This window comes from Bombus fervidus, chromosome 1, assembly GCF_041682495.2.
Source record: "Bombus fervidus isolate BK054 chromosome 1, iyBomFerv1, whole genome shotgun sequence".
NCBI classification, from domain to species: domain Eukaryota; kingdom Metazoa; phylum Arthropoda; class Insecta; order Hymenoptera; family Apidae; genus Bombus; species Bombus fervidus.
Window position 1 is genome coordinate 17,886,857 of NC_091517.1, and position 24,891 is coordinate 17,911,747.

Here is a 24,891-nt window from a genome sequence, read left to right on the forward strand (position 1 = left end):
AATAATCGTGTTTTAAATAACTATATAGGCACTTTAAATAATTAGTTATTGAATCCTAAGCATATATTGTAATGATGCAATGATTTTTGTTTTCTATATAAGCTTGCAACATGAAACCAGTTTTTTGTAATCGCAACTGGATGACGGAATTTTGAACACGCCTATTTTGTTAATGACTAATTCAAGTGTGTATTTCCTACCTTGGCAAAATATCATTTTAGTCTTAATTTCTAATGTGTACGTGTCGTCGTATGAATAACGGGTCGTGTTATTATTCATTGACTAAGTAGTTTGAATTAAACCACAAGTAGAAATTCTTTGTAAATGCTCTATAATTATAAAAGTTAACAAAAATGACATCAAAAGATGACATCAAAATTAACGAAAAAGTCAACTCCGAAAGGTATATTACATACGATATTCTAACCTTTAATAAATTAAATAGTTACTTAATTGATGTAACATGAATTTTGTATCTTTATAGTGAGCAGCCTAGTAGCGATAAAAGAAAAAACTATATAGATTGGGAGGATTATTTTATGGCTCTGGCCTTTTTAAGTGCGAAACGTAGCAAAGATCCTCGTACTCAAGTTGGTGCATGTATAGTAAATGAAGAGAAGCAAGTTTTAAGTATTGGATATAATGGAATGCCCAATGGTTGTAGCGATGATGTTTTTCCTTGGACCAAAGAGTCTGTTGATCCATTGGAAACAAAGAATTTATATGGTGAGCTAATAACATCTTATTAATTGTCAAGATGATCATATTTGTATTATATAATATAATGTAATATTGTATTGTAACAATGATAATAATGAATTTGCAGTATGTCATGCAGAGGTTAATGCTATTTTAAATAAGGGGTGTAAAAACATTAAAAATTGTACATTATACGTTTCTTTATTTCCATGTAATGAATGTGCTAAAGTAATAATACAGTCTGGAATAAGAACAGTTAAATATGTGTCAGATAAATATGCAAAGAAGAAGAAAATTCAAGCTGCAAAAAGAATGTTTGATGCTGCAGGCGTTACATACAGGTATTTGAATTATGCAGATTGCATATATGTATTGTTATTAAATTTGTATAAGTGTCAGATTATGGCAAGAAACCATAAGACTTGTATTACTTGACACGATTTATTTCCTTAAAATTATTAATTAAAAATCAAATTTCTAGTATGTAATACATGCGTTTCAATATGTGCAGAATGTACGTTTAAACTGCATTAACATTAATTCATTTATACTATTATATTATTACACTATTATTGTAATATTATTTAATCACATTATAAATCTTCTTTTCTAGCAAATATTTTCCTAAGCACAAAAAGTTAATTATTGATTTTGGTGAGATTGACTCTACTGAAGATAAGGGAGTAAATATTGAAAATGGAAGTAGTTGAATAAAAATAATGTAAGTGATAAAGATGACAATGTCTGTAATGAAAAGCTTTCCAGTGTATATATTCATGATTTATTTCATTTTTTAATGACATTTTGCAGGTTTAAATCCGTAATTAATATTAATTCTTTAACATAAACATGAATTACAGTTTTACTGAATATTCATTTACTAAAAGATTGATTACCATTATTTACATGCAAAACTAAATTAGGTACAGATGGAAAATAGGAATACCCCTTATTTTAAATTTTTACAGGTCTATTTGTAGTTTTAACATTATCCATATAATATTATGGAAAATAAATAAAACAATGTACAGAAAGTGAAAGAATTTAGCAATAATACAAAGATACTATGCTATCATCAAGATGTAATATCATTTGCAACTGTATTGCAAACGATGTACTGTACAAATGTAAATAGTAGTACAATCAAATATGGCATGGTAGAAACATGTAACAAGTGTGTATCATTTCTATGATAAAATAATATTTCAATATCATTTTTTACAAAACGACTGAAGGAGAGGCGATTGTTGATACGTGATATAATATTTTCATGTTGACTTGTTATTAATGTAACAACAAACAGGAATTGAACACAGAGTTTTGATGCATACGATAATGATACGTTTATATACATACTATACATATCCATGTTCATGTCTTTAAAATATTACTTCACGTTTGTAAATACCGCTATAATGGAGAAAAGTTACATAAAGAAAGTAATTACACGTGATGATTGAATTCATCATATAGAAAAATATTTAATATTGTAAAAATGTATGGATATTTTATACATAAACACAGATATTAACATTTGTAAAAAGCGTACGTGGTTGTATAAATGTTGTCCTTTAATACTATAAAATTTGGGCAATTTTTGCACAAATCACAAACTATTCAATCTGTAAATAGCGATTGCAGAAAATATAATAACAGCTTATTGCAAATGGTAGTATATTACTAATACAATGATTAAAGTAATAACCACATTTAAATAATCATTGGCTTCATTTTCCAATTTTTATTTCTTTCTGTTTTATGTCCTTTTTTTAAAAGTCTTTTTTATTCGAATAACAAATCACCTTAGAACTTAATCGTATACGTTGAGAAATTTTGCATGAAACCTATATGATGAATTCATTTACATGAGGAGATGGAAGAGGATATGGGTTGAGGTACCCATGCTTATCGTTAGCTCGTACGATTAAATCAAGGACTCAAAGGCAAATCTAAACTGAATCTTCTAAAAATTAATGTACCATCCTTAATCAACATTGTTTATTTCTTAAAGATTTAATAATTAGTTATGAGCGGAGTAGAAATTTTTATACTGAGGTAACAACCTCCGATAAAGATTGGAGCAACTAATATATATATATATGTATATATATATATCTTTTTTTCGAAATGTAATAATTATGCAGGAGTGTAAGCGTACTGTAAATAATGTATTATAAAAAGAAAATAGTATTAAAAGATAGCAACACTTCGGTAGATGCATGGTCGAAAAGTTGAGTATGACGCGAATGATGTATGATAATATGCATTAATTTTTCTAATGATAATCTTTTACAAGAAGAAATACTTCGTATATCGATAGACTAGCATGGTGGTCATATCATATTTTCTTTGCATTGTACAATAATTAAATGACTAATGGTAAAGTGAATGAGTAAAACTTCTACATTATCGCTTATGTTACGACATTATTTATGTAGCCCTGAGAAACATTCCATGCATTTACAGAAGGTATCAGTTTAATCAATACAATTGTATTCATTATATTCTGATAGAAGATTATTCCATCGATTAATTTTGGATGTACGTATTGAGTTTTTGTCCGTTGTATGTTACGAATGAATTAAAATGTTAAATATACATTACCATGACTTGATGCAAATATCTTATTTTTATGATTACCATTAAGTCGACTTTGAGTGAGCTTTCAACATTGGCATAATATTAACTAATCGCAAAATTATACTCTATGACTTAAATAAGATAGGAAATATGTGTGTATATGTATTTATACATATATATCGTTAAAGTAGTAGGTGAAATATATACAAATATTATCGCTAGTTTTTAGTATCTGTATCTTATTGAATTCTTTTACTTTTTTTTTTTTTAATTAAAGGAAACTCACGACTTATAAGTATGCACTGGTATTTCAAAAAATAAACGAGGCAATCATAACATCGTTCGATTTGTATCGGTAAATTTGAACATTACCTTTTATTAAAATTTCTGTAATCCGTTGACATACAGATGTATGATATTTTTTTCGTTTGCTTGTTTTGCTATTGACACTTATTGTTTTCGATTTATCATATACTTTGGTAATCTGCGTACACAATATATGCACTTTTATTGTTCTTATAATAACTTTCACGGAGACTTTCGCAAATGGATGCTATTTCCATATTGACTGCTATCTCGATGGAATATCAGGGCTCCAATCCAAACGTAGATTATTACCCTGGCTTTAAACACAGGAATAAAATTGTGTTTCTAGAAGAAAAACATTAGATCGTTCACTTGACAAGTTTGAACGGTTTTTGCGAATGAAGTGAACTAGAGAAGTTAGTATATGACTTGGAACAAAGTCTATTCTCAAAAAGTAGCGACGAACATGCGTGGTACAATTATCGGTGCTCGATGATCGTCTAGTTTCACAACTCTACACAGTAGAGTATTTATGTAGACATCGCTGAAAATAGTACACCTTAACATCAAGTAGAAATATTCATAGAACGCGCATACGAATGTATACAAGTCTTGTATTTTGTACCAATGTGTTAGTTTACGCACGTCATATATTTTACACACTGTACTTCACCCCATCCCTCCCTGCCCTGCCCCAATCCCATCTATGCACTAAACATTTTCACACTTTGTCAATCCTTCTTTTAAATGTGACCGCTCTGTCGATAGAGTGCTCCTTTAATTCATTCTGTTCCAATTGTTAATTAATATTTAGCTAAAGCCATCCTTTTCTTCGTTCACCTAAAATTCGGGACCGTGCCAGAGGCGCTTGTCTCGCGTCCCATCGTGTTATAATTTATTATTAAAGATTATTTATTCAGCACTGTCCCAGCACTGTTCACACTACATGGATCTTCCCAGGAACAGTTCGTGTATAATACATGTTTAATAATTATCAATATTAAATCCGCCAATTTCGCTTCTTCTTTCACTACATATGTTCATTCGTTCGCGTGCCTTTTACATTAAACGTTAGTTTCTTTGCTCTTTTTTTGTTCTTTTCCTTAAACGTAGATCAGAGCGTATCTCAGCACACTCCTCCTCCATTGCCTCGTCGTCTAACTACGCAATGATTCGCTAACGCTGGATAGCGCGTGCCTGGATCAGTTCTTAATGGAATTCTCTTTCTCTTGATGCTTGATCGTCACCGTCAACTTTGTCTCCGGCGGTCGAAAAGCGGTCGCGTATGGGAAGTATTTGTGACATTTCGTCATGTAGTCGGCGATTGTAGAGTCGCAATGGCCAAAGTCACCATTGCGCAACGATTCCAATACTTTTGTACAATTCTGTAGTGTTACACCTTCGAGATCATCAATGTTTGTGGCGAGGGAGAGAGCTTTTGTTTGAGCGGACGGGTCCAGGACGTACAACATCCTCGCACCCTGAAGCAAATGCGGCAGTGAGTTTCGATTCTTTTTTAGGAATTCCGCGTTCAATTGAGTGGGCGTTGAAGTCGAGTAGATTCCTGCAGTTTGTCGCTTTACTACCTCGCCTACTGGTCCTTCAGACGGCGAGCGGTTAGTATGCAACATGAAGCGTACCAGGCACGTGTGGAGGTCCGGATTGTTAGGATCTAGACCATGCGCACGTTTTATCGACCTTAACATTAACAACGTACGACCTGCAAAAGGCGTTTGATTTTTTAAATGAAATCTAACAGTAAAATCCATTGCTTTAAAAATCAATGATTATTTGCAACTATTATTATTAATCTTTTTCTTCAACAAGAATGTTACAAATGATTTGTATCGCCAATGATGTATCATACTACGTACCTTTACGAATGTATATTTCAAATGCCATAAGGTGCGTCTCTATTCTGTTCGATGCCAAGTCTTGCAGTGGTTGTAAAAATTTGATTGCTTGCTCGAGAGGATCCTCAACCTGAAAATAATAGTTCGAATCAAATTTCATATTATCTCGAGGACATTAACTCGTCGAATTTACACGATTTACTGACCCTCTCCAATTTCTCTGGTATAAGTTCATCTAGCGTAGGCTGTTCTAAATCGGGATCGGTCTGTTGCCGCGACTTATTGTGCTGTTCCCTCTTTTCTTGGGCTTGGGCAGCCTGTTGTCGTTCCAGCTCAGCCTTTCTACGTTGTTTCCTTTGCTTGTTTCTCAATTTCTTCAGTTCTGATGGCGCTAGATTTTCTGTAAGATGAAAACGAAAACAAGTTGTTAACATACAAAATTACGATGGTAATAATATTATCGATAAATTGAGTTGCTATGATTGAACGAAATATAAGTCCAGTGATAAACTTGATAAACCGTCATTACATGATACATCAACGATGTCGAAGACTATTCTTGTCATTGGAAATTCATTTGCAGAGAATTTCATCAATTCTTAGAAATTACACTCATTAGGAATTCCCTTAATTCAACACTCCTGTCTATAGGCAAAGAATCGGAATGCTAATACATCGTACACTAATTGAAAGATCTAAACTCATTCAATTACCCTAAGGCTGAAAACACGAGTTTGTTCAACGGTTTATTCAATAACTAGTTTACGAGCCGCCTTGTACCTTTTTTCCAGCGAGCGCACGTAAATTGCGTCTAACAGCAGAAATTCCCCTGTTGTCCTGAATTTTCAAGTACCGTAATATCATCGTAATTGCAGCAATGATAAATACGTGAACGCTGAAACTGTCCCCGACGCGATTTCGACACGCACACCACTTTTACCGGCGCGAGCTCGCCCGAGCTGTGTCGAACCAAGGTCAAGCGGTTCCGTCGCGCGGCAAAAGCGATTCCGGTCGGTTTCGCAAAACGTTTTCTAACTTTTCCTCGCCTCTGGTCGTGGTCAGACCTACTGACAACCGTTTGTAGGTCTGGCATGCGTGCACGTGTCACGCGTGCACTGCAGTCACGTGCAGTCCCGCCGACACTACCCGTGAGAGATCGTAGCTTACCGGAGGGAAAGGTGGAACCTGTCCCTATCGCGATCGTGATCACGATCAACTTCCCGAATAAATTTTATAGTTTCAACGTTATAGTATGGGAGTGCTCCATTTATAAAAACGAAATATTAGTTGGCGATCGTGTCTTGTAAAATTTTGTCAGACCGTGCAAGAATTGAGTAAGACGGGCCCCGTGTCAGGAAGCTTCTTTCGAGATCGATTTTTCTATGAAAAAAAAAGAAAGAAAGAAAAGAATCGAAGGTAATTACGCAAACAACGTATAATTTTAATAAAAATATTCAAACAAGGATGCTCGAAGAGATGGTTGCAACATCGTGTTTATCGATAGGATCGGCGCTTCGTAACAGTTAGATTTCTGACGAAAACTTTTCTTTTCTAATTAGATGAAAATTTGCAACGAGTCCTGGCATCGATCACTCTGATTTATAATTAATCGTGGAAAGTACTGTTCGAAGCGGTCGAGAAGGTTCGAGTTTATTGCGCTAATTCCCCTACACTTAACTTGCTCAGTGGGCATTAACGGCTTAATTACCGTCCTATTAATGCAGTTTTATAACACGAAAATCACTTGCGCGCTTTCCAATTATGTAAGGAACAGTCAATGCGTTATTTGGACGCGGTAGAAAGAGAGACTGGCTCTATGCTTCGTAAATTCGTGACTACGTACGTATGATTTTTTGTTCTTTTCCTGTAGCCATCCAACGATCTTCATCTCGAGGTCTGATTATATTTGCAAACGATATCTAACGAAAGAAATTTTGGAAGCAAGTAGAAACGAAGAATATTCGATGGTCCAATCGCGTGATAAAATAGAAATAATAATATTTACGCAATATGTTATGCAGTTGTCCTTGGGACGATGTATCATTTCTTTTTTTTTTTTTTTTTTTATGTCTTTTGAGCATGATAACAAGCGATTATTATGAGATAGACGAGGAAGAAATTGACGAATTCGAGTATACGATCGATCTTAATTGTACACAATACATAGATGTTTGATTTATTCACCTTTGCTCGATCTCCACGATTTTGTTCGATTTCACCTTGGAGATGTAATTTGGCTTCCTTCCTTATATTCATTAAGCGTGTAAAAATAAAGATTATCATTGACTGTGTATTTAAAACACACATATTACACCACCGTCAGATTGTACAATCACGCACCGTGATAACGTGTTCTATGAAAACAATGGTTAAAACAGTGATGATGACGTCCAACGAGAACTCGACAACACGCGAATATTACGAGATAATGGAGAAAAAAATCAAAATGAGCTCGAAGATACGATCATAATCGTGCACGATAGAAGTTTGGTTTGTTCATCTTTGTTCGATCTCTTCGATCTTGTTCCATTCAATCTTGAGGATGTAATTCGGTTTCCTATTTTACATTTATCGATGACGATGTATTGAACGTATCCGAAACGTATCACGTCTCCAGCTTTAGGTTGCACAATCACACAAAATGATAACGTAATTTGTGCAAACAATGGTAAAAACGGAGACACAGAGGATAATTAGAGACTTTGACGTAATCAGTGCTTATTTCTATCTTTCTCTCTCGTCTTCATAAAATAGTCGACGAATAAATCTTATCGTGTGTCATTCTTAGTGTTTGGACATCATTCGTGGTATTGCTGTCTTACAAAATCTCAATTTAACCCTCTTTTCCCACTATTTTCTACTCGTGTCTCATTTGTTATTCTCTTCCTACGAGTATGCTTCTATCAATATACAACGTTTCTATGTGTATATATATACACACACATGTGTGTCTATATCTTTCATTGGTTTTCAATAACAAGAAGAAAAATTACTTTTGCTTGTATCGTTGTCTGTATCTTTGATATACATTATCACTTCGAATCAATCACTTCAAAGAACAAAGACTGTACATAAAAAGTCTTCACGTGTCAAATTTGATTTACGCAATTCCATAAATGCGCCGCAAGGGCTATCCCTCGGACTTCTATTCCAAACAATCAATCATCTTATACCTACAATACATCTAACTCGTTTCAAAAGACTGGTATCGAACGGTCAGCGATTTTAATTGGTCTGAGTGGCGCGGGAAAATATCGTCGGCAATTAGGGACCGGTATGCGGCTGACAGGCGAGGAATTTTTCATCCTTGACAAAGGGGGACCTTGCCAGCGTGCATTACGACCGCGTTGCGGAATGTGGAGCAACAGGCGGTACCAGCACGCAACGACGTTTATGCAAATCTCATCCCCCATCGATTACCACAGTGTGATCATTAGATCGTGGATTTTTATGCAAATTCCTATTTTTGTAAACGCAACTAAAGAAATTCTACCCTAAATCATTTTCTCGCAACTCCAAAATAATTGCGAGTAGATCGCGGATTTTTATGCGTTTATACAAATTTGAAGATACAAAAATTTATAGAATACACATTTAATACTCGAAATTATAAAGAAGAATATTCGTTAAAATATTTGGTAGGCGAAATGGATCTCTGCTGAGGTTCTACAATTTCTTAAATTACGTTGGTAAAGATATTTGAATTTGCATAGATATCTGCGATTAAATTATAACCAATACCTTGGACATTTCATACGTTTCTGCGTACGAATACTTTGCACTTTTTAATCTTCCTACAGGCTCATAAATATACGCGTTGACACGGCGTTGTTAATCGAGGAAATCGATCTGAATCGCGATTTCCTGCTATGGGCAACGCCTCGAAAATTCGATTTTATCGACGAGACCCTCTTTCCATTACGAAAGTGGTGACGTTGTAGAGGAGCACCGTAATTGCACGTCGAATTCCGACGCAAATGGCGCATGCTGGCCCTCGCGGTTCCACGATCGATGATTTCTATTTGGATCGCGTCTGAATTTCACACGATTCTGGTAGCGATAGAAAGTAAGCGCGAGTATTTGTGTTCGGCAGTTTCATTCGTGTTTGCATCGTCACGCCCTTTGTTTCCTACGTGATCGTATTTTTGTATTTTTAGCGCTATGCCGAGTATTTTTATCGTAGCCTTTAACATTACTTTTCATCTTTTTCGTTTTGCAACCTCCTTAAAATATTTTTCTGTATCTACAGTAAGTGTAGAAATGACAATTAATTTCGGTAAAAACCTTGTCGAACATTGTTTATTTAAAACATTTTATCAAATAAAAGATATTTACAAATTTTCCAAAACTTTCAGATTGAATTTCATAAAGAAATATTTATTTATACCTTTCGCGAAGATATTGAGAAATACTCAAGAACAAGCGAAAAATATGCGCAATAAGTATTCGTACCTGAACCTGAAATTATATACAGTACAGTTAGCCAATGTAAGTTCAAAATGAAAATAATCTCTAGTTTTCGTCGCAAATAAAAATCTCAACGCTTCTTTCTTTCTTGCCTTACAAGTTCCGTCTTCAAGTATCTGGCTTATTCTTAAATCAGGTCACTTCGATAAACCGATAAACCTCAATCCCATCTTAGAAATAGGTCGCCGATCAACCCAAACGGCACGCGCTGTCCAAAACTTAACGTCCCCCATTTGTCGTCCGTACGAAACGTCCTCGTCAGCGTTTTAAAAATACGTGCACTGACGTCGGGGTTTCGTTTTGCATAAAACGCATCTGACGCGTGCAACGGATCCAGGTTTCCTAGGTGAAATAATTACGGTTAGGTAAGACGCTGCAAGCAAGTAGTGCAAATGACGGGGGCGGCAAGGTTGGTGGATACAAAAAGGCAGTGCGTCTCGCTTAAATCGCCGTCATTAAATCGCTGGGAGAGAAACAACGAGAGAACGGCGAATAAAAATGTTCAAATGACGCTTTTATCTTCGTAATCGAGTACGCAGAAGTGCAGCTGTTATTTCGATTTAACTAGCCACACGCTGTCGCAAACATGCGCCCACGAGCGTCCTCAACGAGCCATTTTTGTTTCTTCCTTCGGTTTCCTAGCGTATCGACTTTTGCTAATCGACGTCGCAGGGGACCGCGATAAAACTCAATAAATTCAACTATATCCGGAATAAAGGGAAAAGTCGAATGATTTCGAAATGTCTATATTTGCAGTAGCTTGTTATTTTTTAATGCAACGATGCACTCTATAATGCAACAGTTGCGGTTCTTTTTCAATGGAATTATACACGTTTTCCTTCTAGGCACGTTATTCCTTTCGTACATTCTATCCGAACACTCTTAATGAACGTATTAGAAATGCTCGAAATTTGACAGTTACAAAAGTTTTTGATTAAAAGATGACTCGATTTTTAACACTTTCGTATTAAATTGTTCGATACCGATATACCAATAGATCAATAGCATATCAAATAACGATAAAATATATCGGCATATATCAATATGTCAAACGGAGGAATAAATTTAATAGTGATTGAAATCGATCGTTACGCTTCCAAGAAATCCACGCAATCGGCGATGTATTGACCATTGAATATTAATTCGCACGTTGTCTAGTATGCGGTACTGCTAGCCTCGATGTATTCAGTCAATCTAACGGACAACGAAGGCAATAAATAGTTAGATTTTTGCCGCGGGAAGACGCGCTGCTGCCTTCCTTCGTTTCCTCGCGCCCTTTGCACGCGTATAATCGCATCATGTCGCAATGAAGTTTTCCTTCGTTCGGTGAAAGTCGAACGCGGAAATGGATAAACGATACTGGTAATCTGTTGCTCAATACTCGCTAAAGGAATAACGTTGATGAAGTTACAACGAGTGAGCGAAGAATAAAGCTTTAATTGATGTCATAGAGTAAAGGCAATTAACAGTATCGTGAAGTATCGTTTCCAGACATTGTATATTAGAGAGAGTAAAAATCGCCTTGAAAACTGATTAAGCACGTAGGAGAAATAATCGTTAATAGCAATTTTCTGAATTTATTTCCTTCTTTTTTTTTATTTTTTAATTGCGTTCTGCGTTGAAATTTCGAATGAATATCAAAGAAAGCTTACCTGAAACGAATAAAGAATATCTTTTATAAAGAGAAGAAGCTAAATCTAAGGGAAGCCAGTGAAAAGCTTTGTTCTCATCCGCGCTTAATTAGTTCTATACTTAACGCCATACAAACTACACATTTCATCCACTTGTCCAATAACGTTAAATTTATCGCGGTAATACGTTACGTAAGAAGTACTTTGCTTTGCCGTTCAATGGTTAATGGCCGCGTAGTTTTTCTTTCAGCTATTCATAACTCTGCTTGGTAGGAACGCGAGATATTTCTATCGAGTATTGAAAAACATAAAAGAAGATTATTAATTTGAAGTTATGCGGGGTTTCGAGTTGCGTAATTTCTACTGCAGCACTAAGTAGAGTCGAGCGGATACTTTCGTAGTGAATACGGGTACAAGCGGAAGTTCAAGAACGCACATACGGTCAACAATCGGAATGCACGCAACGATGCGGCAGGCTTGTCAGTGTCGAGGGGAATAGGTTGACAGAAATCCAGGTGAATTCAAAATGAAAACATTTCGTAACTGTACGTAGCGACTTTTACCTCTTTGCATCGAAACGATCGAGTTTTGTTCCGGGTCGACGTTTATTTCGAACGAACTTTGGCTTCTTCGAATTTTCTAGAGAACAAGCGTATCTCCCCGCTTGAAACTTACTTTAGAATAGAAAAATATGGCCTCTAGATAAAACGAAAAATCTATTACACGAGCAGATAAAATTGCATTGGAGCTCTTTGACTCAAGAACAAACTGACCATCGCGATTTCCTGTGTTTCGAACGTTATCAACTTCTCGAAATCTAATGGGACCAATTATTTATTACTGTACGTTACGAGACAATACCAGGATTATCGGTTATATGAAATTGAAAGCGGAGAAAGGTGTAAAACAAAACTTAACAACGAAATTTATTGGAACTACGTAATCGTGGTACGCAACAATGTATGTCTGTAAAAATCGTAAACAATATCGATCACACAAGAATACAGATTCAGGAAAAAACTAACAACAATGTAACTTTGAGATCCATTATGTTGCACAACGCTGATTGTATCTTAGACATAAATTGGACAATTGTTGTCGTACAATATTTAACAATAAATGCAGCTGCAATACTTGGAAGGCGTTACGTACGAGCAGAACCATCGATTACCTAATGTTGAGCTCAAAAGAGAATGTTATTTAAATTTAAAAGTAGTATCTAGATTTTAATGATTTTTTAAATTAATATCGCTCATGTGTGGCCACGTGTACGTTCGACTAATATCCAAGGAGAAAGCAAAAATGCTCGAAGATTAGACATAATAATAGTTCTCCGAAGTGCACAATGCCATGCCAGATACAATAGCCACAGACATTTCCATACGATTTCAATGACACGTGCTACTAGGAAATGTAGTGACAACAGTACGTGACGTTACGTTGATTGTCATTAATTGACAATACATATAGACTATGGATAGTTGAAGGTACGAAAGGGGATAGAAATTCAAAATTAAAGTAACGATTTTGTAATAAAAAATTTATCAATGTAGAAGTTCAGATTATAACTTGACGCTTAAATGAGAAAAAAGGCATCCACGCGACTAAATTCTCCTGCTTACGCAATGTTATTTTAGAAGCAACGCCCTCAACGTCATCACATTCTTTCTATGATACACGATATCCAGAAACTTAACAATCACGATACTCTATATATAATCGTAGAATATACGAGCGATTGATCAGCCTCAACTAAATAATAAAACAGTTAACAGAAAACTCTAATCGCAATACGATAATTCTTCAGTCTCGAATCATCATGTATCTCTGTCAATAACGTTATACTAAAGTGAAATAGAAATTACTCGACGATTAGAGACTACAGAAGAATCTTCCAGATCATACGACGTCGTCCTAGAAACAACTCTCATCGATGTGTCTTCTCTCTACCAAGTACTTGAATAATACTAAGAAACGGCGACAGCAAGTAGTACACCATTAACAGACGATGCAGAAATTGTCGATTATACGAGTATGGTTCACGATTATAAGGAACGCAACGAGGAACGATAATGCTCCTCCATCAAAATGACGGTAATCGCTAAGAAAAAGTCGCGTCTCCTATGATCGTCGTTGCGACGCGTGCCGCCTCATGTTTTTTTCCATTTCGTAATCCATTACCATGGATATAGACTATTCATTTTTTCGTAGTAGAGCGTAGTTACAAGGTCTGACAAATTATGATGAAATTACCAGCGCCATTCGTCTTTAATAGCACGAGCCTCTCCTAGTTCCAGAGTTCGCATTCATGCAAAATTTTTCTATTCCTTTGTTTTAGAATTGTATAAATATTCACAGTCTAACGTTAATATTTATAGACGCGATGTCCATAAGAACATTTTCTCAACGAATCTGAAAAAATAATCATTGAAACATGATTATCCGTATTCATCTGAAAAAACCAAAAATATCGATGTCAAAGGATCACGGAGGGGTTACGTTGAACAAATTATCACGCAGAAATATTCGTGTAAATTAGCGAGAATTCGTTAACACGTGTTTACAGAGAGAATCAAACTCGAAGGAAAAACCGTGTATTCGATGACGTCGTTTCTTTTTCGCCGTGCGAAGTTGCTGGAACGTAAATGGATCGCTTGTAATTTCAATTAACGTTATCCAATGTCACGACTTTATTGAGTTATTAGACGAATAGAGATGCGTTTTCAATCAAATGCTCGACCGTGAGTAATCGCGGGATTTGTTGTTTATGCGCGTGTTCATTATGTAAGCGGCAACAGTACATTTCTGGTATTCGTGTACTATCTCATCCGTGTTGGCGGATATTTACGAGTTACGAGACTGTCTGATCGTGTCTGACAGAATTATTCGAAGAACGTGAAATGTAAAGTGTTTAGGGGAGGCGGTTCTCTAGCTGGGATAAGCGATCCTAATCTCCTGATTGTGGGTTAACTCAATTCTCGAGTCGATACGTTCGTGCAAGTGGTCGATTCATTGTGGTTTCTGCTTACCGTATTTACAAATGTTGCTTGTCATCGGTAAATCTTTTTATCGTGCAAATAAATTAATTGGTATTAAAGAATGGGTCAATTTTATGCTCCACCGATTTGTATGGTCGTAGAAAGTTAGTGAATTTTGTATATCTAGAAAAATTCAGTGGCTTGTACGATTTTTAAGAGAAAATTTTTTCGTACTTGAAAGCGAATATTTTACGGACTGAGTCATTTTATGTTATTTCTTAACGTTTCTTACTGTATTAGTTTGCAATTTGAGAATTGTTAGAGTTGCGAGTATATCGATGTTTTTTCTCGATTGCTGCAACGCTTAAGCAATCGTTTAAATAAAAATATAGAAAAGGTAGAAAATATTCCCAAGTGTAAATATCGAATGTTTTCACTAATCCTGATTCGACAATTTTTACGTAGATTTTTACAGAAATTACTCAAATATGGTATTTTTAGTGATGCACGAATAACAAACGATTTTTAGCGAAAAGAATGTTCATAACGATATAAACGAATTCGAAAAGAGCGACGGCAGTGCATACAAAAAGGACATAAGCCATGGGAAGCACAAAGGAACAATGAACGCCGAAACAGGTAACCGAGGAATCTAACCCTTGAAAGTCTGATGATAATCGTGATGACGTTCAAAGATTTATATTCGATCTACCGCGTTGACGTAACTTCAAAAGGGTATCCGACGCTTTTGCCAACACCACCAAAGGCATCGCCATTTTGCCGTGCTTTTACAGATATTATCCACAATATCGTAACAGCAATAAATAGCGCGATATGAAAAAGTAAACTCGTTCGATTTTAAAATTCATGGCGTCGATTCTCTTCTCTACTAAATCACGATTCTCGTTCATCGCCGTAATACGTTACCAATGCCCCCGTTTTTGCGAAGCCGACCGTTCGCGAGAAGAATGGGAGAAAGGTTAAATTCCTCCTAGAACCACGGGCGTGTGTAGCCAACGTACGTACATAAAAAGTAGAAGAAAAAAAGAAGAAAGAGAAGGACTAGATATGAAATATTTAAAAATCAAAACCGATGCACGCGCTCTGATAATAATTGCGACAATGTTCTTCGTATCTCGTCGGGTCATTGTATGCAGATCGAAGAACACGACTGGTATTCAGTGGGTTCAGTGGTATATTACGTATTCGAAGAGTATCGTGACCGTAATGGCGTGTATGAGGCGGCGAACAATTCGAACGCACCACTGACGAATGCATTGTCAACCGAAGCAACGACCGATCAAAGCGTATCGAGCATTCGAACGCCCAAACGATCGTGGCTTCGTTCGCTTCCACGAGAAAGCTGCGATCGATTATTCACATTCGCGGGTCGGTCAAGAACCGTGATTCATCATCGATCCGGACAGTTCCCGATGTTTTTGCGTACACGCGCCTTCACGCCGACTTTGCTCGATCGTTCGACGCGCTTCGATACGATATATCATGGTGCAACGATGTTAAATGATTTATAATTGATGTAGAAGCCACTGTGAGCTCGATAACTGTCGATCGATCTTTAACTATAAACACCGAGTGGAACAGACAGCGATACTATTGTCCTTAATTAAAATTTGAGGAGAGACGTCGTTGCTGCGTTTATATAACGATTCGAAACATGATTTTTCTAATGGCAGGGAATAGTTTATAAATATACAGGAAATCGTTGTAAGAAACATTGCTCGAAATAAGAAGGAAGTACGTTCGGAACGTAAGATGAATGAAACGTATGTAAGAAACGCTAGGCAAATTTCAACAATGGCTCGGTGCTATTGTGATTTTCATTCTGGCCAATTGTTCGCTTGCCCTCGAACAAATAGCCATAAGCGATTTCGTCGACTTGGAACAGTTACAACACGAATATATATGTAGCCAGTGACTTTACAATTTGAAAGTTCTCGGTTTCGATCGAGAACTTTAAAAAAGCTCTCCGGATAAAAATTCAAATTTTATAAAAACGTAATAAAGAGCACGCTAAATTGAGAAATTTATCTATTCTCAGAAGCTACAGAAACTATTCACCCCATTCTCAACTGTGCCATTTATTACTATACATTTATCCTATCCATTAAGCATGAGAAACATTTAAGAATAGAATCTTTTAGGCTGATCTATTTTCTGGCATGAAATTTTTAATGGAGACGATCCATGTTTAGAAGCGAAAAATGGAACCTTTCCACTATGACTGGATTGTCTTCGTACCGTCCTCCACGAAGCGATCAAAGTGCATCAATCCACTCGTAGACTATCCCCTTTCGGTCTGTGACGCAAATCGGAGCTGGATTCGTTCGCCTTTTTCTTCATCGATTCTCACTGATTCACTTCGACCTGCCACTCTTGTTTCATAACGAGCGCGAAACCGGTAAAAAATAGATTTCACGCGAAACGTGATTTCAGTGCCTGGGTCTCGTCTGCGCGTTGCATCAAATTTTGCAAATAGCAGCAAGCAATAAGTCCAGATATTATGAGTAAAGCAAGGTCCATCGTGGAAACACCTGTTTCGTGGATCGATCGGTCTTCGTCTCTTCGAGTTGTTTGAGACTGTTTGAAATTGTTTTACTTTTACTCTATTCCTGGCCGTTATGACGTAAGATGAAAATACATATAAGGATCGTCGTCGAATGAACGCGGACACTAAGCCAGCCTTGTCATCAAACTGCAATATCCTGGGCAAATAACAGGCAGTACGATACTTCTTATTATCTTCGCAATTATACATTCAAGTTGACGATGTATTATAACAATTTAAGCGATTGAGTGTTGTTTTAAACCAACACGCGCGTTAATAAGTAAAATACCTATTAACTAAAACGTGCAATCAGTGAAATTTGCCTATCTTTTACGTCAGAATATCCCATCTGCTTTTAAATTAAACGCAACCGTATCACATTCTTATCTGCAATTGCAATACGCTGACGCTTGGATCCCGTTTTGCCTGAAGCATCAATTGCTAAAACGTGCTACGATTTAACAATCGATCGAATTTATGATCCGTATCAAGCTCACCTTCCATCTCTACCATAGTCAGTACGTAAATCCCACCGCACCGTGACCTTTCCTCCCCTGACCATAGCGCAACTACAACTTCGATTGAAACCTCGGCGAACGATCTCACCAGCGTTCCATCGGAGATTTTTCTTCGGAGCTTTCCTCTCGTTTCGGGATCGGTGGATTTTGCCCGATAACCTGCCAGCGATATCATCGGTCGAGATATATCGTGGCCGACGACTCGCCCACGTTTCCCACTCGCGTTCTATATGTAGTGAAGGGTGTGTGCAAATGGTTACACGGAGCAAGTGCTAGGCGTGGCTCATAGAGGAGAAATAAGAAAGGGATCCGTGGTCTCTCTCTCTCTCTTTCTCTCTCGTGGCAATATCGACTGGAAAGGCCTTAACGTTGCCGCTGGAGCGACGCCACCGGAATGTTAACTTCCCATGGCGGGTTTCGTGATCGACGCACGAAAAGAAAAGGCCAGTTTCGACCGGGTCTCTCGCGGCAAGGCGAGCGTGATCGAATCCCGGATTCGCCGTGGCAAGGTCGTGATCCCCGACCATGTTAAGAGAGTGCATCGACGAGCCTTTTTTCAAATTCTATCAACAGGATGTCTTCGACGATCCTCCCTGCGCTTTGTCCTGCCTCCTTGCTTTCTTTTTCTTTACGTCCGTTTGAATATCATGCGTCAGACTTGGCCATCATTTCCATTGTATCCAAATTTTTCGGTTGAAAACAGTGTAGAAGCAGATACGAATCGCCCAGAAACTAAATTGATCGACTACGTGAATCGGGGAATAAAGAAGAACGTGTTAAATACCGTAATGGGAAAATTTACGATTGTTCATGTTATTCCCTTGCAATAAGTGAAGTTATAGACGTAAATCCTTAGTTTTTTGAGATGTTACGATACTAATCGTTTATTCAGCAATTATTTCTAAGTATATTGTATACGCTGGAGAGAAGTATGAAAAAATGGGAAACTTGTAATTGAATTGGGTAAAGTAACCGTTTGGAGAACGATCGCATTGGTTATGCGTGTTTAACGAATCGGCGGTGTTTCGGTAGAGAAATGAGTTAATCACCGCAATCCGGTGATTGTGCAACAAGCAATTGACAAGTAGTCATTAATTTAACTCTATCCTTTAAGTCTACTTACAAATAAGTGGAAACTATTTCTACCTGTGCAGCTATAAAGTATGCATACTCTTAGTTTTACACTTTCTTTCCTACAATTTTCACCTCGCACGTCTGAATGCCGCTGTATTCTTAATGAAACTGTTCTAGACCGTATATTGTACTGGAAGAGTGTTATAATTACAACATAAGTGACTAACTATGATTTCCATTATTACCAAAATCTTCCAATATCGTTTTATTACTTCTTTATTACTGGAGCAATGGAATTGAATTTCCGAGTAAGCAGCCTAGAAGGTCTTGTCAAAAGTCTCAACGAAAATGTTTCATGAAACGGAGGAGTCGTTCCGAGCGATATAACCGCGATATTCATGGCTCGCGCCATGAATTACCGCCACGTAACAGTTCCTTAGGCATTTTCGCTACAAAGGAACGCGAATACGAGAAATTGAATGACGAAACAGCGCCTGCATATTAATGTTCATTGCCCGTGGCTCAACATGCATTATAATCCAGACGGGAATGCAAAACACATTTCGTCCGAACTATTTCCAGCGTTTCACGAACGAAAAGTCCCGTCGCGATAAAATTCCTTACGAAACGATACGAACGAATACCGCTAATTCATAATCTCCACCTCTTGACGAGAAGCAAGAACTAGGTTCGATCTGTCGATGCTATTCTTAGGATACGGCGAATTTCAGAGAAACAGCGACGTAATGTTTCTTCGATTCTTCACTCGTCAAACAATGGTCGAGGATCTCGCGTATGTTACGAGAACACAGCGAAATAAACTTATTCGTGTTACAATTCGCGAAAGAGCAGCAAATAGGGAAAGAAAATGGCCTTAAATCTTCTCCAGTAGATCTTTGCTTTCTTGTGAACTTTCACTGTAACGATGATTCTTCGTGTTATATTTCCGTGAAATTCAATAGCGTTTTTTTAAAAAAATTCTCATATTTTGCGTCCCTTTAAATATCCTGTTTTTTATCGACTCGTATAGACTGTTTTAAGTCTTGATATTTTTCCCTCTTTACAGCATCGATGGCGTTGCGTGCTATTCGAACGAACTGCAAAGACGCGATTTCTTTCGGTTGACTAATATGGAAAACGTATAGATACCTAGACGTGAATAGGCAAATTCTACGAATAAGAACGCACGAATACGGAGATTTTACGCATAAAACGCACGAACAATTAAGGTTACGTTCACCAATAATCGCCGCCGTTGTACATTTTTTCTCTTCCTTCATTCTACATTTACTTCGAATGCAGCTATGACGTGCATCCGATATCTCGCGTTTCTCATAAAGAAATGCATTCGTATAAATTCAAGTTTTTACCGTGGAAAGCACAACGATTTACCTTTATAGGATACGAACGATTTCGATATCCAATGACTGGTAATTGGCTCGAAGTATTGGAAATTATTTTAGGTATTGCAGCGTTGTGAATTCAAAGTGAAAGAGGCCTTTGTGGAGATATTGCAGAGATATGAGATAATATTCTCAGAAGCTGTACTTATCAACTTCATAAATTTAAATGCAGAGAAAAGTGAGAATTATAAATATTATTTTCATAAATTCATTTCCTCTCACAATTATCCACATTCTATTTTTAATTATTGGTCACGGGAAATATTCCTCAATGATGTCGCCCGTTTCTCAACTATGAGATAAAAGAAATTCCTATGTATATAGTATGAAATACTTGATGCTATTGCATTTTTTCTCTGACAAATTTCATGTAATTTTAGAGATTTTCCTGCATTTTGGAGAATTTCCTACCATTTCCGATTTCCTTGTGTCTTCAGATTTTCCAAGAATCTCCAACCGAACGACAACGGTTTCACAATGATCACACGTATAGCAAGATACGCGTTAATAATGTAGGTAGCCCTTTCTCCGATTGTTTTCCAGGCGACAAGACCTGAAAGCTTGTCAACTCTCGCAGGAAGACAATAGGGCGGTTCGAGCGTAAAGATCGAGCGTGAACAAGCGCGGAAAACACCGAAAAGGAAAGGACGCGCGTCGAATCTCAACGAAATCGCGGCGAAAGCGACGGATGTTAGCGGTAATATGCAGTGGCGAGCAATGACACTTTCGCTAGTCGCTCTTCTTCTTCTATAGAAGGTCATTGTACGTGTAAAAATACAGACAACACGCTGACGGAATTCGTAATGAGCGATGGAACAAGAGCGGCCGCGTTTAAGTAAAATTTCTAATTCCGCGAGCGAAAGGGAAAATCGGTCGGAGGAAAGTTCCGCCGGCAATGCCGATGAATCGCAAAGCAGACACGCGTCACATCGTCCTTTTTCACGCAAATTCAGATCACAGCAGATGAGATTTGTTCTCAAGTTATCGAGAATATTGCCTTGACCGAATGATTCGCATAGTTCCTTGTGATCTTTAATTAAATCGTGACCTAGTTACAAGAAAATCAAATGATAATTCTTATTGACTGCTTGTACATGGAGTACATCGTGTGCTGTATCGAAATATCGATTACCTGTACAGTGAATAATTTTAAGACCGGTTACATTTCCTAATTTAAAAAAAAATATATATATATATATCAATTTTGATACAAGACGTATGCAACGGACACATATATCAAATGTTTCAATATGATTTTTGTATTTGATCTGAACGTTCTGTCGTAACTCTTCTTTTTTATACCGTACATGACACACGTTAATAAATATCTGTACTTATTCAATGATGGAACAATTTTGTAAGCTTTGTATACATGGCAAATACAATTTGTATCCTTCATCAGTGCACGGCTCGTGAACACTAATTCATTAAGTAAATGTCCTTGCTTCGTTAACTTGAGGCAAAGAGAAGTCAGCAAGGCGTATGTAATGCCGTTTGATTTTTTAAAAGCTTACGAGTATCCAAGTTGCCTTTCTTTATTCAGATTCTACGTCACGTTCCACTAAACGTACGAGACGTATCGATCTATCTCGTTATAGCTTGTTTTACGCAAGAATTTCCAAATTTGCATTAACACGACTGGACAAACACTATAAAACTGTTTTCGTAGATTCTTGTTTGCGATGAGATCCGTTTGCTTTAATCATTCTGTTATCGAACTCGCGTGTTTGTAAGCCTAGTTTTTATAGCAGCCGTATTTTATCACATTGTTCTTCGAAGATTTATTCGAAGAACTTCGTTCTTCCTATAAAAATTTTATACGGCTTATTTATAACGTTTGAGAAAAGAACTGTTAGATATTATTAAAGGGAACAGTGTGTTCAACTGCACGCAATCAGAAAATTACGCTCGCATCGAGATCTTCCATGCCGTCCCATTGTCGTTGACTCAATTACGGTCACGTTAAACGATTAGTTCTAATCGCAAACTAACGAACCACGAATTTCATAGTTATTATTCAACTACTAACAACCATCGTCTCGACGAACCTACGTCCTAACGACTAGTGTGCGAAAGATTTTTTCGTTATAACTATTCACACACGTTAGATTACATCGTTCAATTTCACCGATCAATTTGCATTTATAGCTTTCCCACTTATCCAATCCGAATACGTATATCAAAACTAGAAAAAATCAATTCTGAAATTGTTCTTATTCTCACTAGTAAGACGGACTGTAATGGAAGTTTACATGTTATTGTATACGATTCTACGCAACACAATCGCTGCTGTCGCGAGAAACAGCACGAGAACCTCGGAGTCTCTTCTGCCCCATCGTTCAAATCACCGGAACGAACGAGCAGAATTCCAAGAAAAAGAATGCAACTGCTCATCCCTATTTCGGTCACGTTCGTGTTGAATGATTGTACAAGCACCGGTATACTGTTCCAGAAAGTGAAAAAAAAAAAAAAAAAAAGGAAAAACGAAGCGACAGGGTATCTGCCCAAATTTCTACGTTCCAGATTGACAGAGAAAAGCAAAAACAAGAATGACGCAGTTAACTTGGTGACTTTATGGCGAGAAAAAGAAAGCTGAGACTTATGCAGTGAATTGTTACATCTCGCGACCAATTTTTTCAAAAATTATATTACTACAGATCCAAGGAGATATTATATCGTATTGTTGCTCATATTTATTTTCGAAACAAATTTTACCCGAGCTGGAATTAAACACAAATTCCTCTCATAATCTCAGCTGCGCGAAAATAAAACGTTTACTTCAAAACAAGAAGCGTACAACAGGAAGATACCGAAGAGTAACCGTTTAATATGTCTAATAACAAAGTAACATTATTTTTAAAAGCGTCGGCGTGTATTATAGCCGAGCGTACCACTACAGGATTAAAGGCCGTGACATCAAGCCACGCACCGGGGAACAACCTTTTCGCCGTGATCTTGAAATTAACCAGCCCGTCCCGGTTCTCAAGATACGCCACGATAAGTCGCCTGTGAGAAACAGCATTCTCGGCTTTTGTGCGAAATTGCGGGAAAATACGCTGGCGCGTAGACGCCTCGTGAGTTGGACGACAATGGGCGCGTGTCGTGGGGAAAGGAAAGAACTATCGAAACGACGGGAATACTGGACAGGTTTAATTAAGAGCTCGCGAACGTCGACATTTATCGCGTTCCATTGTTAGGACCGCTCGTCTCGAAATCATCGCGGTAATCGTTTGTCAGAAACTGGTAGATCAAGCGCCACGCGAGATCGTGTTAATGAGAGATTCGATTCCGAGGTGCACGGTCGTTTCTCATGAAATTACAACGAAGAAAATTTCTCGAGTTTCCCTGGGCATTATTCATACGAGAGAAGAAAATCAGGAAGTGTCGTATTATTCATGCAGAAAATTGGTCTCTCTCGGTTCGTGCGCGCTGACTGCGTTTCTGAGACGCACAGTGGCTAATTAAACATAATTAGAGAGGCTGATATGAATCTTAATAACGTCGAGACGTTGGCCGTGTTGTTGATTCGTAGACGTAGAGCTTTTCGAGAATCGATCGCGACAAATAAATGTAGTAAATTGATAAGGTACACGACGCTTCCTGCTTCCGTATTGGATATATCTGGATCGTTTAAGCGACGTTTAATTATTGTATAATAGTTCGGCCGTATCCTGAATGAAGCAATGAAACTCCGTTTAAACCATTAAAGACTAAGGCTGACGTAACGTTACAAATACTTCAGTTTCTTTAAATTTCATAAAATTGTAGGATATAGATGGAAAAAATAGTGACGAAGAAGGAAATATCAAGGGAATCTTTGAAATTCCTTTTCGTAGCCGGAACGTTGAAAAACAGAATTCGATAATGTAAATAAACCGAAAAAGAATTGAAAACGAAAGGTCGCGTTAACGCAACAACGATCCTTAATGCAGACTGTATTAATGGCGTCCCGAATAAACGTTATCAAAAATCTGACAACCGAATAAACGTATCGTCTGTTCTCTCTCGATCATCGCAAAAATTCCAAACCACGACCTTCCCAACCACTATGTTCATCTTTGATACTATCTCTACCACGAAAAAAATTTTGGGAAATATTTCGGGTGGCACAGCTTGGCGCCAGAATATCGGTAACGGCGGCGTGGCCGAGGAAGGTCACGACCATCGACGACCTTGATACCAAGAATCTCTTCCGATGACTCACTCACGCTAGACACACAGGTTCGAAATAAACACGCATCCTCATGCGGCCGGCGATCTTCTCGCGGGGATCGAACCGACTTCGGAACGTCCTTAGTTTCGTGTGTGCTGACTCAAAAGGTTCCTGGGAAAAACGTGAATGAACGATCAAGTCTTAAAAATAACCTCCTGACCGTTGCAGTCTGGCTAGCTACTGTTTCAGGATGTGCGTCACTCGATCGTTCGTCATAATCCGCGGCTCAACGATGCCGTCAGAGACCGAGAATACTATGTCATCGACGTCGGCATAGAAGATTGCATACAGGACGTGACGACACGAGAGGAATTGATGGATCATCGAGTGGAGCTGCGTGCGTTCCACCAAATATGGTCAGCGAGATCGGATCCTAAGATCGATAATGATGCAGCGGTTTTGACAAGCGGAGCTTGGAATTTTGAATGGATCGATTGCTGCAGAAATTCGACTGGTTCGATCTTATTTGGGGACGATGCACGGAGATATACCAAATATGGTATTGGGGAATGCGAATCCTCGTGTTACTGAATTATCCGAGGCGAGTAGAAATGCAAATGTACGAGCGTAGGATCGAAAGTCTGTTCTGTTTGATTGGGATGC

At 37.6% G+C, this 24,891-nt stretch overlaps 2 protein-coding genes across 2 annotated transcripts in view; one reads left to right on the top strand and one right to left on the bottom strand.

Moving 5' to 3' along the window:
* The first annotated feature begins 239 nt into the window (after positions 1-239).
* Positions 240-3,313, top strand: LOC139988910 (deoxycytidylate deaminase). Its single transcript, XM_072006716.1, has 4 exons — positions 240-403; positions 485-726; positions 827-1,040; positions 1,313-3,313. Exons 1-4 carry the CDS (start codon positions 354-356, stop codon positions 1,407-1,409), a joined length of 603 nt encoding a protein of 200 aa, XP_071862817.1. The 5' UTR covers positions 240-353; the 3' UTR covers positions 1,410-3,313.
* Positions 3,314-3,625: 312 nt separating this feature from the next.
* Naa15-16 (N-alpha-acetyltransferase 15/16) overlaps positions 3,626-24,891 on the bottom strand; it is a 45,042-nt gene continuing 23,776 nt past the window's right edge. Inside the window, exons 9-11 of the mRNA XM_072006658.1 lie at positions 5,645-5,838; positions 5,460-5,568; positions 3,626-5,305 (exon numbers count right to left, since the gene is read on the bottom strand). Of these exons, the coding sequence (XP_071862759.1) occupies positions 4,788-5,305; positions 5,460-5,568; positions 5,645-5,838 (821 nt within the window). The 3' untranslated portion in view covers positions 3,626-4,787. The remainder of the gene's footprint in view (positions 5,306-5,459; positions 5,569-5,644; positions 5,839-24,891) is intronic.

Excerpts from the sequence above, each read along its gene's own strand:
- LOC139988910 (XM_072006716.1), top strand. The coding sequence starts at position 354 with ATGACATCAAAAGATGACATCAAAATTAACGAAAAAGTCAACTCCGAA. Across the intron at positions 404-484 it reads GAAAAAGTCAACTCCGAAAG|TGAGCAGCCTAGTAGCGATA; the intron begins GTATATTACATA and ends GTATCTTTATAG. Across the intron at positions 1,041-1,312 it reads GCTGCAGGCGTTACATACAG|CAAATATTTTCCTAAGCACA; the intron begins GTATTTGAATTA and ends CTTCTTTTCTAG.